Genomic DNA, 15,328 nt, shown 5'->3' on the forward strand with positions numbered 1-15,328 from the left:
TCATCCGTCTATTCTTCCTTCGGATTCCCCTTCCCAGGGGGTGCCGTCGGTTGATGTTCATGTTGCCAATTTGAGGAAGTTGTGGGATCAAACTCGACAAATCCTTGTGCACAACTCTATGTTGGTCAAGAAACACGCTGATAAACGTAGAAGGGCGGCTCCGGTCTTTGTTCCAGGTGATAGGGTATGGCTGAGCACGAGGAACATCCGTTTAAAAATGCCCTCCATGAAGTTCGCTCCTCGTTATATTGGACCCTACAGGGTGCTGACCCGTATCAATCCAGTTGCGTATCGTTTAGCTCTTCCTAATACCTTACGCATCCCGAACTCGTTTCATATTTCATTGCTGAAACCACTCATATGTAACAGATTTTCCTCCACAATAGCCCCTCCTCGCCCCGTTCAGGTGGAGGGTCAGGAGGAGTATGAGGTTAACTCTATTATTGATTCTCGAATCTCCCGGGGGAGAGTACAATATCTGGTTGATTGGAAGGGATATGGTCCTGAGGAGAGGAGTTGGGTACCTCAGGAGGATGTTCATGCTCCCCGTCTCCGCAGGGCGTATCACTCTCGCTTCCCATCTCGTCCCGGTTCATTCCGCCCGGTGGGCGTATCTGAGAGGGGGGGTACTGTCAGGGTACCTGTGGTCTCTACCTCCAAAAGAGGTAGAGACTTAGCTGTTCCTCCATCCAGACGGTCTGATGGCTCCCTTCCCCGCGGTCTATCCGGTCATGATAGGCCGGCCGCGAGGGAGTGACTGCCTTTTACAGCATCTAGGCAGGAAGTAGTCATCAGGACACTCCCCCGGAACAACCTGTCAGTCAACGGCTGCAGGACCAATCAGGACGCCTTGGAGGCGTGGTTACTGCTCTGAACAGGGTATTTAACAGAGCTTCTTCATTAGCTCATTGCCCTGTCGTGGTTCTAGCTTGTTCTAGTCACTCAGTGCTTGTGTATTCTATTATCCCTTTTGGTTTTGACCCGGCTTGTTTACCTTACTCTGCTTATCTCTGTTACCCTTGATTCGGCTTGTCTCTCGCTTACCTGTCTTCTGTTACCCTCGACCTCGGCTTGTCTTTGACCATTCTATACTGTACTACTTACGTTAGTCCGGCCATTCTAAGGCCCGGTATACGTATCTAGCTACTGTTTGTACTCTGCGTGTTGGATCCCTGTCCCGATCCTGACACATTCTGGTAATCCGAGAGCGCGTTTTTGGTATTGTTTCTTGTGTATTTTGACCTTGGCTTTCCTACTGACTTTTCTGATCTTTATATTCCTTGACTTTGGCTTGGCTCCTGACTATTTTGACTTCTATATTCCTTGACCTTTGGCTTGCATACCGTGTACACGATATCTGTATTCTTGACATAAGCCTCTCTTGTGTTTTTCCTTTTATGCGTTAAATCAGGACGTTCTAAGGCCCGGCAATACGTCTTAGGGTTTTCCTTATTTTTACTTAAGTTCTGCGTGTTGGGCATATTAGTGTATCCTGACAGTTTTTATCTGTTGTTGGTCTAAATAATTTGCTTGTCATCTTTTTTTTTGTATGCACTGTGACAATTTTTTGCTCATAATAAATATTACTTTATTAAGTTCTGCCTTTGTCTGGTTAATAATCACGTTACCTGAAGAGACTAATTAGTATGTTGCAATAACATAGATATTGTGCTAAATTACATTTGGTGGGTTTTTAATATTAAGTTACCTGGGGGACCAAGGCACCCCATTTATAAATTGTCTTGGTGGTGGCAGTGTTAAAATAATAATAGTTATATTATTAAGTGTGGATGGTGTTAAGGGTGATTTTATCATTATTTCCAGTCTAGTGCAGACAAATAGTGAACTTTAACCCTTTCGCCACCACAACTACGTCACGCACACTCTTGAAGTAGGGTGCGTTCGTGACACACGTGGGTGGGGGTCATAATAAGCAATAAGGAGAGGAAAATTACATAGTTATAGTTACATAGCTGAAAAGAGACTTGCATCCATAGAGTTCAGCCTTCCTCATATTTGTTTTTTTGCTGTTGATCAAAAAGAAGGCAAAATAAAACAGTTTGAAGCACAATTTTGCAACAAGCTAGGAAACAAATTCCTTCTTGACCCCAGAATGGCAGTCAGATTTATCCTTGGATAAAGCAGTTATTACCCTTGATTGAAAGATTATATCCTTGAATATTCTGTTTTTGCAAGTATGCATCTAGTAGCTGTTTGAACATCTGTATGGACTCTGATAAAACCACTTCTTCAGGCAGAGAATTCCACATCCTGATTGTAAAAAAACCTTTCCTTTTACTTAGACAAAATCTTTTTTCTTCCAGTCTAAACGCATGGCCTCGTGTCCTATGTAAAGTCTGGTTTGTGAATAGATTTCCACACAATGGTTTGTATTGGCCCCGAATATATTTGTATAATGTTATCATATCCCCTCTCAGGCGACATTTTTCTAAACTAAATAGGTTTAAATTTGTTAACCTTTCTTCATAGCTGAAATGTTCCATTCCTTTTATTAATTTTGTAGCCCGCCTCTGCACTTTTTCTAGTGCCATAATATCCTTCTTTAGAATAGGTGCCCAAAATTGCACAGCATATTCAATATGTGGTCATACCAGTGATTTATAAAGAGGCAAAATGATATTCTCGTCCCGAGAATGAATGCCCTATATCATGCATGACAATACCTTACTGGCCTTGGCCACTGCTGATTGACATTGCACATTGTTGCATAGTTTGTTGTCTATAACAATTCCCAAGTCCTTTTCGTGTGTTGTTATCCCTAATTCGCTTCCATTAAGGGTATACGTTGCTTGTGTATTCTTTACGCCGAAGTGCATAACTTTGCATTTTTCAACATTAAATTTCAACTGCCATTTGAGTGCCCAGTCCTCCAGTCTATCTAAATCCCTCTGCAGCAAAGTAATATCTTGCTCACATTGTATTATTTTACAAAGTTTTGTGTCATCTGCAAACACTGAAACATGACTTTCAATGCTGTCTTCAAGATCATTTATAAACATGATAAATAGAAGGGGTCCCAGAACAGACCCCTGAGGGACACCACTTTCCACCTCTGTCAAGCTTGAAAATTTACCATTAACGACAACTCTTTGTACTCTGTTTTTAAGACAATGTTCTACCCAAGAACAAGCATTTTCATATAGACCGATTTCCTTGAGTTTGAACACTAATCTTTTGTGTAGAACTGTATTAAATGCCTTGGCAAAATCCAAATAGATCACATCCACTGCAACACCCTGATCTATACTTCTACTTACTTGTGCTGATTTTTGCTGATAACCATGTTCTTCTCAAGGAATTCTTGAATATTATCCATTTCAAATATTTTACCAGCCACAGAAGTTAAGCTCACAGGTCTATAATTTCCAGGCAAGGATTTTATTGTCCCCTTGCCAATGCCAGCAAGTGGGGTGGGGGCCATAATTATAAAGAAGGGGATGAACATTCCATTGTCCAACCCCCATATAATAGTAAGTCCCCCCAGGTGGCTAGAGAATTGGGGACCTAAAATCAGCCATAGAGGGCTCACCGCAGAATGAGTGCTCCTATCGGGTAAAGCCCTTTTATAAGTATATGTTTAAGACTCACCCAAAAGCTATGTATATATTTTTTATTTATTTTTGCCAGAAGGGAATTTCAATTTTAACACACACACTTATTAAAAACACAAACTTAAAGGAACTCCATCTCAGTGGGGGCTGGAGCAATTGGGGGCTGCCATTTATCACACCTAGTGATCAGTAGGTTTTCCTTGGCAGATGGTTACAGGCTGAGAGTGTCAGCTGACTCTCTCAGCCCATCACAAGTTCCCAAAGCAAAACCTTCTTAATCACTCAGAAGTGCATGGGGAACTGGTTGGAAAACTTTAGGGTTAAACAATTCAAAAACAGTTTAACTCTGTAAAATAATATGGCACCAAAGGACTCTTGTCACAATAACTACATCATTGAGATGAAAGTGTTATGGGTTGGAAGTGTTTCTTTAAGGACTGTATTCAGCCTTTCATAATCTAGAAGTCAAAGTGTTTGTGGCAGGTAAGATGATCCAGCACACTAATTCAAAACCACAGTTTCATAGTCATTTATATTGTGCTAATGGATTTTTTTTAGCATTCCATATTCAATAAACTATTTGTAGTTATGGTGTAACATTATTGCCTGTGACACATTGCTTCATAACTAATGAATAAATTGAAGATCAGATGGAATTAAGCAACAAAATCTATTTTCTAATTTGATTAATTATAATGTAACCATTTTTTAGATGAGCCTTTAAAATTGTAGTAATTTGAAAAGCTAAACTCTGGCTCTCTCACAACATATTTGCCAATGTTTTGGGTTTCTGTTTTACCATATTACATCTGTTAATAACCAACTTGTATAACTATGCCTTTGTGCTCACCTTGTACGGTACTGTGGATGCAACACATACACTCCATCAGGGTATTTTTCATGTGCGCTATCCCTGTCCATGTTGGCTAGAGCTCTGGCAGCATGTGATGACTGAATGACATATGGTGACTTCATTACTTCAGCTAATATTGAGATCCAGCCTTAGGGAAAAAGACAGTTTGATACATTAAATATGCAGTTTGTATAAGAAAACAAGACAATAATAAAATAAAGTTGAAAAAGCCGATAAGTGTTAATAATCCCATTAAAAAATGTTTGATTTTCTAGGCCATCCTGCAACAAAAGCCTTTGTTGTGCTACTGCATGCAAAGGCTGTAAGGCAATTTTAGTAGAAACATGGTTAAAAAAAAGTCTGACACCCCAGAGTAGCACTTCAATCTTTTCAATTTCTTTGAGCACTTGCAGAGCTCCCATACTTTCTATATAACTGTTAAGCACATACTTTAACCGAGGGCACTTTAAATATAAATATAAGATAATAACTTTACAACATCCTTTGCTTTTAGCTTGGTGACTATTCTCATGTTATTTGATTTGTTCACAGCACCCCATCATATGGTACACAGCACAGGAAAACACTTATTTTTTTGTATGTAAACATTGCCTAGCAACCCTGACGCCCGGTGGGCGTCATCACGTTTGGTCACGTGTCCCGCCTGTGCACTTCCAGGTTCAGTCGGGTGTGGGATTGTTCCTCACTCATCATTGGTAAGTCATTATCTTACATTTCTTATATATTTACACTTGTAATATGTAACAGCTACCCCAGTTGGAGAGGGGGTATCAGCCGTTGGAGACGTCCTTCTTCCCGGCAAGCTGCTGTGCAGTAGAGGAGTTGCTTTATCCCATCCGCTGGATCCAAGAAGAGAGCAGGGCAGAGCTCTTAAAAGTGCTAGTGATTATACTGAGCAGGTTCCCTTTCAATAACGAGACAAGGCCTACGTTTTGAAGGGTCAAGAAGAACTGAGGTTTAATGACAGGTATTCTCCTTTCATGCAGTGCTCCCATGCAAGGGAGACACCAACAGGCAATTATACTGTGACCAATAAAACAATGGTTACAACCCAGAAATTCTCTCCCCTCTGCTTGGGAGATAATTGAGTTTCTTACTGTATCTACTCAATTATCTCCAAGCTAAAAAATACACTTTTTACATTTTACATGGTAAATAAAAAAAAAAAAAAATATTTATGAACAGTCTAACTTAGGGAACAACATATTCAAAATTTGTGCAAATTCGTTCGGTGTTTCAGGAGATAGTAAAAAGTACCTTGAACCGACCGCACGCCTGTGGGTATGCCCAAAAACAGTTCCACAGATTCAGGCTATGTGGTCGGTCTATTCTTTCATTCAACGAAAATCCCTATTTACACGAACGGATTAATTTGTGCTTGGACTTGTTGAATTCAGCTAGTTCGTGAGTCTATTTTAACAAAAGAGCGCTCTGTTCGGATGAATTTAGCCGAACGCACGGAGGATGGAAGTTTCAGCGGTGTACGTGGAAAAGTCTAGCCGAAATTAGTTCCACGCGGTTGACAACCAAACACCGCTGAGTGCGTTCGACTATCCAAAATGGCCGCTGACACGTGTTCGTGAAACTGAATGTCGACCACCCTGTATATCAATTAAACCTATGGAGTGTTTGCGGATTTGACAGTAATCACACAGTCAGGGAGGTAAATGAGTGACACACTTTTGCTCTGGGTGGTCGGGCGTTCGGTACAAAATTCGGTATTCAAACGTTTTTGTCTTGCATATCCATTACACGAAAGCCATACACAAATAGTCTTTGTCTTTAGGTACACAGAACAGTGGGGGATGGCAGGAGAAAGGGTTGAGGTTCCCAGGCACATTGTAGGGATTTGTTACATGGCTCCCCTTTGTGGAACACCCCGGCAGACCCGGCTTCATCCTTTTCGGGTCAACTTGGGGATGTCCGGGCTGCTGCTAGAGTAGAAGTTTGGTTTGTCTGGACAGTCCATCAGCATTCCCTTTGAGCTTGCCAGGCCGATACTGGATGGAAAAGTTATATGGTTGAAGGGCTAAGCTCCATCTCAGTAATCGGCCATTATCTCCTGCCACCCTATTCAACCAGACCAGTGGGTGGTGGTCAGTAATGAGAGTGAATTCTTGACCATATAAATATGGGGTGAGTTTCTTTAGAGCACAGACCAGGGCTAAACACTCCTTTTCCACTGCCACGTAGCTCACTTCTGTGGGTAACAACTTTCTACTTAGGTACACGACAGGGTGCTCTCCTCCGTCTTCCCCGATCTGGCTTAGAACTGCCCCCAGTCCGTACATGGAAGCATCTGTATGGACGACAAATCTTTTGTTAGGGACGGCAGATAGAACAAGAGCGTTGATTAAAGCTTTCTAAGGCTTGAAATGCTGCTTCACAGGAGAGAGACCATAGGACTATTCTAGGCAGGTTCTTTTTAGTCAAGCCTGTCAGGGGCTTAGCGATAGTGCTATATTCAGGAACGAATTTCCGGTAATACCCAGCTGTCCCTAGGAAAGCCAATACCTGGGTCTTGGTGTGGGGTTTGGGCCAGTTGGCCACGGCCTCGACCTTGGCTGGCTTGGGGCGCTGTTTCCCACACCCTACCCGGTGTCCCAAGTACGGGACTTCGGCCATGCCGAAGTGGCACTTTTCCAGCTTCAGAGTTAGGCCTGCAGCCCGAATCTGGTCCGGTACGGCCTCTACCTGTTTCAAATGCTCCCCCCAGGTCTCACTATAGATCACAATGTCATCCAGGTACGCACAAGCGAAGTCCTGGAAGCCATCAAGGAGCCTATCCACCAAGTGTTGGAACATGGCTGTGGCATAGCCTCCTTGGCCAGGGGAATGTGCCCGTATCCCTTGCACAAATCAACGGTGGTCAGATAGCGTCCACTGGCAATGCGATCTAATAGTTCGTCCACTCAGGGCATCAGCTAAGCATCAGTCACTGTACGGTCATTGAGGCGTCTATAGTCATCACAGAACCGGGTGGCTCCGTTCTTCTTGGGAACTAAAACGACTGGTGAGGCCCAGGGGCTGTCAGGTGGCTCTATAACTCCTAGCTTAAGCATCTCCTGTATCTCCTTTCTCATTTCTTCCTTAACTGCCTAAGGGATTCGGTAGGGGGTTATCTAAGGGGTGCCTGTCCCGGAGTCTCTACGTAGTGGGTCGCTAGCGTGGTGTACCCTGGTTCCTGGGAGAAAGTCAATCCCTTTTCTGTTAGCAGCTGCCTAAGTTGATGTAACAAAACCCTACCTTATGCCTGGGAATATTTATTACTACCGGCCCTTTAAGAGCTAACCGGGCACATCTACAGGAACAGAGACCATGGATATAATTTAATTGTGCTTACCTGGTTCCTGGGGATTATTCATAACAACAGTTCAGGACTTTTACAAGCATTCGTTTATTTATGCCAACCATACAGTATGGACTCAGTATTCATAAATACGAATACAAACTACCGAACACCGGACCACCCTGCTACCCAATTATGTGGTAATTTACCTCCCTGATCGGCACATACAACTCCTATGAGAAACGCACAAACTCTTTGTTTCAGTTCCTGGGTGGCCGCCATTTCGGGACTTTTACACTTGTTCGCGGCCATCTTAACTCCCGAACAGCGGTGCTTTGCCGTCGAGTGTCTGGAACTAAAATCGGACACTAAGTAGGCGAACACCGCTGATACCTCCATAACACCATAAATTAGTGCTAAAACTACCGAACGCCCTGCCGTTCGGTAGAAAGACTATGCAACGTATAGGGATTCTAGCGACCCTCAAGATATACACGGATGGCAAGCTTTTCGTGACTTTTTAACACACGAACGAGGACCGACCGCAAGGCCAAAACTTATGGAACTATAAACTTTAAAGCTCCATAATTCCTGAACCTCTTAACCGAATGGGCTGATTTTTTCACATGTTGCTCCCCCAGATCAGGGCTATCGGGGGATACTAGATTCATGAATGTACCCCAAGTATTTGGGTTACATCCAAAACTAGGGTAAAAATGTGTGCTTGTTAATTATGTTAAAGGTTTATCTGAGGGGAGGAGATGTGTGGGTTGTACCTTGTCTGTTATTGGTTACTGTGTTAATTATGTAGGTGTCTCACTTGCATGGGCAACATCACATAAAAGGAGAATGCATGCCATTAAAATTTAGTTCTTCTTGACCCTTCAAAACGTAGCCTCATCTCGTTCTTGGAAGGGTATTTACTGCATAACCACCTTGCTCTTTTAATAGCCTGACTCTTCTCTTGGATCTCGTGGATGGGAATAAGTAACTCCACTACTACACAGCAACTTGCCGGGAAAAAGGACGTCTCCAACGGCTGATACCCTCTCACTACCTGGGTTGACCCTTTTCTGCATGATTTAAGCACTCCCCTAGCTGGTTAGTACTGAGCAGGCTATCGGGCCCCGAGCATGGTAGAAGATCTGGTATAGGCAGACTGTCGTGGTCCTTTGTTCGGCCCCTCCTGATACTCCTTCAAGAGATTAACATGGAAGGATTTCTGAATCCTTTCATCCTTGTTGCTGGCAATCACATAGATGGTGCAGGCTTCCGCCACCACCTTGTAAGGGCCCTGCCAGGAGGCCTAAAGCTTATTCCCTTTAACTGGTCTAAGCACCAGGACCTTTTGTCCCACCTGGAACGATCTCTGTCGGGCGCCCCGATCATACCATGGATTCTGTCGACCCTGGGCCGCATGGAGATGGTCTTGTGCCATCTGATTTAACTGCTCCATGCAGTCCCGCATCTCCAGAACGTATGGCACAACGCAGACACCATCATGTTCCATCTCCCCCTCCCAGTGCTCCCAAATGTGGTCCAGGGGTCCTCGGACCCTTCTTCCATAGAGCAACTCAAAGGGGGAGAACCCAGTGGACTCCTCAGTTACCACCCAGGTGTCCTGCCAAGGGAATATCGTGTCCGATTCGGAGAAGTTCCAACCGGTACTTTCTGGGTACTACTAGTTGGCACTTCTGCGAATGGACACAGCCTCTCTTCCTACCTTCTGTTAATCGGTAAAACCTGTCCATATCCCATATAAAACGTTCCCGCTCATCCCCCCCACTGTCGGCTTTCTCCCGATACTGTTGGAGGGTTGGGTCCTCTCTGGTTGGGTCCTCTCTGGTTTCCCTCACAACAAGCTAGGGGTCTCTCTACAATAGTCGGGGTAAGGGTCGGTGAAGTGCTTACCTGAGTCTCCCGTCCTGTTGTAAGGTCCTCTGCAGCACGGGTCTGTGATCGAGTGGTCACTGGGCCGGCAGCAGCAGTGGTGGTGGCCGAAGCCAGAGGGCCAATTTTGTTGCCCAACACGACTTCTGCAGGCAGGTTGTCCATGATCCCCACAGTGGTTTTCCCAGATCCGACACCCCAGACCAGGTGTACTCGGGCAGTAGGGAGGCGAAAAACAGCTCCTCCAGCAACACGTACAGCAATGGTCCGATTAGACAGATGTTCCAGTATAACTAAATGTCTGTGCATCAGGGTGATGTTAGCATCGGTTTCCTTCAAGCCTTGGGCTATCTGTCCATTCACTCGTACCTCTTGGCGGTGATGTTGACGGTTATCCAGGGATGCAGCTTGTATATAGTCAGCTTCATATAGGATGCCCAGGCATTCCTCTGGGCCCAGCTCAGTCTCCAGGAAATGTGCGGCCGAGGTACGAGGTATGGTGGTCTCAGCGTTGGGTGAGGGGCGCTTCCAATTGGTAGCGGATGATCCCAAGGGGCAGTAGCGGGTAATGTGTCCAATGTTGCTACACCGATGGCAAGTCATCTTAGATAAGTCTCGGGGGTAGTTGTTGGAACCCTGGGGGCGGGGAGGCCCTGGGGGTATGGGAGCATGGAACTCCGGGCGAGGAACTGTGGCTGGGGTACGGTGTTCCACATGGTTAGGTGGTCGGGGAGTGCTTTGGCTCACCTTTCTAGTTTCGGCGTACTCATCATCCAAGCGAGCCGCATCGTTTAAGGTGAGGGAACGGCGGTCTCACACCCAGTCCTGTAAATTGGCCGATAAGTCCTGGAAAAAATGCTCCATCAGAAACAGCTGTAATACTTCCTCCCCTGCTGATATAAAGAAGGAATGTGGTCCTTAACCACATATGCGCATTGAAGTGAGCCTGTATATCGGCTCTGGGTTTGTGAGTACCTAATTCACTATTTTACATATATTATTTATAGTACAGACAGTACTGCACTATATACGTCTTTCTGTACCCATATAGGATTGGATTACAGAAATAAGAAGAAGGGAGAGGGTCGCCTATACGGACCCTAAGGCGCTAAAATCTGAGCTAGATTCAATAGCTCAGAAAAGTGTGAGTTGCCAATTGGCATTTATTCATAAATTTGTTTCTAAAATACAGTTTGCACTATGTTGTGTATCTTTTTTTGTTTTACCTAAAGGTTAAGAAACTATTGACAACGTAAAAAAGAAAAAAGTATTGGTTAAAGGTTTATTTTCTCCAATATTTATTTCATCTTATACATAAGCGCTTCACCGGTACTCCTTTCTATTTCTAACCACCTTTGTTTAAAAGATATTCACGGTGATTAGCAGCTACTCAGATTTAATACATATACTAAAAAATACACACTACTCAAATAGCGCTAATACTTTCCTATTTTTTATATGCCTAGACTTCATGAAGAGTAAAATGAATCTCAGTTTAATGATAGCCACAACTGGCCTTTTATGACAGTCCACATGCAAGGGGCACTCCACACTGGACCTGAGAGTAAACCACAGTACAAATAAATACACAATCATATTGGCTCTCAGGTCCAGGACACTCCCACACAAAATAATATAATCCCTCCTCTGTGCCTGGGAGATAATTGGATCAGGAACTGCACTAATTTAATCCAATTATCTCCAATCACATAAAAAACATTTTTACAAACCCCCCAAAAATACCTTAAAACACACAAACCCCCCACAAAAGTTACATCCCCTGATGGCCCTGATCTGAGTGACCAACATATCCAAAGATCACCCAGATCAGTTCAGGAATTTTCTGGAAGTCTTATTTTTGACCGACCGTGCACATGGTCCTATGCCCAAAACAGTTCCAGGGACCAAGGGCTAACAGTCAGTCTCTCTGTCTGGAGTACAAAAGTACATAACTCACATGCACAGAGTCTTTTAAAGTGCATTGGGCAAGGTATATTGCAGGGCCCATAGTCCTGAGGCAAGAGGCTGGCGAGCAGGCCCCTCCAAGAACCCGTGATGAGGTTCAGTTCGTCACAATGCTCAATACAATTGATGAGTAGTATCCACAGCCGCAAATCGGTCAATGCCACAAGTTGGCCAGAACAGAGAGACGGTATGAGTTCCAAAGCCTCCTCCTGTCACCTAAGGGCTATGTAGAACTTGCCAGATTTCCTGATGTTGAGATAAGCTTGTGTAATAATACCTGAGCTGCTCAGGTCTTCAGGCACACCCTCCTCCTGCCTGCGGTGGGATCACTGTGTCACAGCTAAAGTAGGAGAAACAAAACACCCAGACCGTAATCTGCTAAAGGAGATAGATAACGTATTATAACGTAATACGTATAACGTATTGCCAGGCCTTAGAATGGCCGGATGTAACATAAAGAGTAGTCAGGAAGAAAGCCAAGGTAAAACGTGGGAGAGTATAAACGGTAAGACAAGCTGAGGTCAGGAACACAGAAATCAGAGAAACGATAAGCAAACCAAAGTCGGTAACAAGAAATCCAAATATAATATAAAGTGGACTCTTGGGTCAACAAGAACCACAACAGGGCAACTTGCTACTGAAAGGCCCTGGCTTATAAAGTGAGGGAACCAATCCCATTGGTCTGCAACATTCTACAGCACCTAAACACCTGAATTAGTACGAAAAACAAATTCGGGAGTTTCATTTCGTGCGAACATATCGGTTTGGCACTTTGAGTTGCGCCGTTATGATGTTGGCGTACAAATAGACGCTTACGCAAAGCGTGCAGCGTCTGACCCACCGCTGGATCATGGAGCTCCGGAACAGGTAAGTATGACACACAGGTCCCCTTAGGCTCTGAGTTCCGGTGGGTGAATGGACGTTGGGTTAAAGCCTCTTCTGAATAGGCTTCAGAATAGTTTACTGGCACAGAGGGACGGGTAGCCGCAACATCAGCGTGGGTCTGCTCTGCATTAGGAGAGATGAGGGCAGGAGGTCTGTGGTAGATTCAGTACCAGAAAGCTTGGCAGATCTTAAATTCTTACATTTCTGCTAAAATGCTAACATCCAATTCTGGCCTACTAGGTCTGTCTGAGCTTGCTGGAGCTCTGATGTGGCCGACAGTTTAGGTGCACTACTTGTCCACCAGTTCAGCAGGATTAGAGTCCTCAGCCATGTAGAAGACAAGAGTTCCCAATGGGGACTAGTGCAAAGAGGGGAGGAGGGGTAACAAGGTTTCAAAAACTGTTCTTCATGATGCGCATGCAAAGTTGGGAGGATGACCACCCCGCCTCCCCCCCCACCTCCCAAGCACGGACAACATTCCCATTGGATAGAATGAGGTGAGCCAAAGTGGCAAGTAGCTTTGTGGTCTGTGAGCTGTCCAAGAAGAACCCCAAATGGAACAGAACTCTAGTTATTTTACTTAACAAACTCAGGCCAGCTGGAGCTGTTGTAGATCACGTCCGGCCATCTTGGCGCCAAGCCCCGTCCCCCATTATTCACCCTTTGTTTACTTAAATAAAAGATTTCTCACACTTAAAAAAAATGAACTTAAAAATTAATAAATGCATGATTTACTGGTAATTTGCCAAGTTTAGCATATCAAGCTATTATTCAGAGATATTGACTTATCTTTGAAATATCAAGAACAAGTTAATTATCTGCAGCAATTAAAATTAGAATTGTTCTTTTTGGTTACTGGATGGAAGAAAATAATTAAGCTGACAATTTGTTTGCAATGTTTAAGTGTTTAGCCTGTGAGAATTGTAGCCAGCAGTGAGTGAGTTAATTATTTCTGTAATTCTAACTGCCTATCAGTATCTAGTTTTACAAAAAGAGAAAAATGAACCGCACTCCAATCACGTGAAGATCCGGGTGCTCATCTGGACCAAGGGCCAGCACCAAACCCAGGGAGTAGATATCAGAGGTAGAAAGATGATCCAGGCACTCCAAGTATCTTCAAATGTATTTATTATATCAAGCTTGACAAAGACCCTATCAGGAGTCGAAATGTTGCGATGTCTCACTTGTCCTAATAAATACAATTGAAGATACTTGGAGTGCCTGAATCCTCTATCTACCACTAGTAGAACGCATCATGTGTTCTCATTACTTCCGTTTTCCGGTACATGCGTTTCACCGTTGGAACGCATCGATATCGTGCGCTGATTACCTCTTAAACCTTTCGTTGGAACGCATCCTTTGTGTCACATATGCATTAGCTTCAGTCTATGTGCAGTCCCTCTTATTGATAAAGCACATACAAGTGCTGGTAATGTCTCTGATGCTGATTGTGATCGCTCACACAAAAAGAAGAAGGGAAAGGAGAAAAGACTTTCAAATACAAGCTGAAATTAAGAGCAAATAATGTTTAAAAATACAATTATAGAAGCTTGAAGTTTTGTGTGCTTTCATTTACTTTTAAAAAAGTTGGAAGAACTAATGATGTATCTCAATACCTCTTATGTTTGCTTTTTATATATCTTTTTAGGCTGTTTTAGAACTAATGTTCCTGACTGACAGTTCTTACATTTATCATTATATATTTATCTTGTGGAAAGAATTGTATACACATGGCACATGCATCTGTTAGTTATCACACATAAAGCATTTATCCTCAGAGTGTGAGGTTTTTTCATTAAAATCCATAGCAAAAAAAACCCATTATGGTTCACTGTTTAAAGGGACACTTCAGGCACCCAGACCACTTCTGCCCATTGGAGTGGTCTCGGTGCCAACTCCCACTACTCTTAACCCTGCAAGTGTAATTATTGCAGTTTTTTATAAACTGCAATAATTACCTTGCAGGGTTAACTCCACCTCTAGTGGCTGTCTACTAGACAGCCACTAGAGGGCACTTCCTGGTTCCTAGCACAGGAAACCTGTGCTAGAGTGTTGCTGGACGTCCTCACGCTGTGTGAGGACCTCCAGCGTCGCTCATTTCCCCATAGGAAAGCATGTTCAATGCTTTTCTATGGGGAGCGCTAATGCACATGTGCGGCATTCCCGCACATGCCCATTAGGTCTCCCCAGCCGGAGGGCGGGATCAGTCTCGCCCACCGGCCGACGCAGTCAGGAGGAGCGGCACGGAGGAGGAAGCAGCGACGAGGGACTTCGTCGCTGCCTCAGGTAAGTTATTGAAGGGGTTTTCACCCCTTCAGCAACCGGGGATTGGGCGGTGGGAGGGAACCTGCAGTGCCAGGAAAACGGATTGTTTTCCTGGCACTGGAGTTTCCCTTTAAATATATGTTGTATATGTTTCTATATACTATTCATGCAAGGAGTAGTTGTCATCTGCTTACCAAACTTGCAAACTAATATCCATCAAACCAAATAGACCCCCAGGTGGATTTGTGAAATCTTGATATAAAGGAAAATTACTCTTTAAAACCTATATACACCTCTAAAACAAGACACAAAGTCCTATAAAAAGCTTACTAAATACTAAGAATAAAAAAAAAATAACACTATATGATAAACTAGAGGAAGGGAGAAAAATTCAAGATAATCTATAATAAGACATGAGGTAACTTAAAAATGACACACCTCAAAATCAGCATTAAGACCATATGGAGATAACATATTAAAATCAAATATAAATTGAATTTCTTCTTTCCCTAACTTGCGTATATAGTGCCCCTTCCCCCCCCCCCCCTCCAATCTCTTTTGACCTCTTTAATAGCGCAAAAGAATAGT

At 43.7% G+C, this 15,328-nt stretch overlaps 1 protein-coding gene across 2 annotated transcripts in view; it reads right to left on the reverse strand.

Annotated features, from left to right (window-relative positions):
• LOC134587202 (general transcription factor IIH subunit 5) overlaps positions 1 to 15,328 on the reverse strand; it is a 948,377-nt gene that overhangs the window by 352,284 nt on the left and 580,765 nt on the right. For both annotated transcript variants that reach the window (XM_063443405.1, XM_063443404.1), the window contains exon 11: positions 4,423 to 4,573. In XM_063443405.1, the coding sequence (XP_063299475.1) occupies positions 4,423 to 4,573 (151 nt within the window). The remainder of the gene's footprint in view (positions 1 to 4,422; positions 4,574 to 15,328) is intronic.

This window comes from Pelobates fuscus, chromosome 2 (genome assembly GCF_036172605.1).
Source record: "Pelobates fuscus isolate aPelFus1 chromosome 2, aPelFus1.pri, whole genome shotgun sequence".
Classification (NCBI taxonomy): domain Eukaryota; kingdom Metazoa; phylum Chordata; class Amphibia; order Anura; family Pelobatidae; genus Pelobates; species Pelobates fuscus.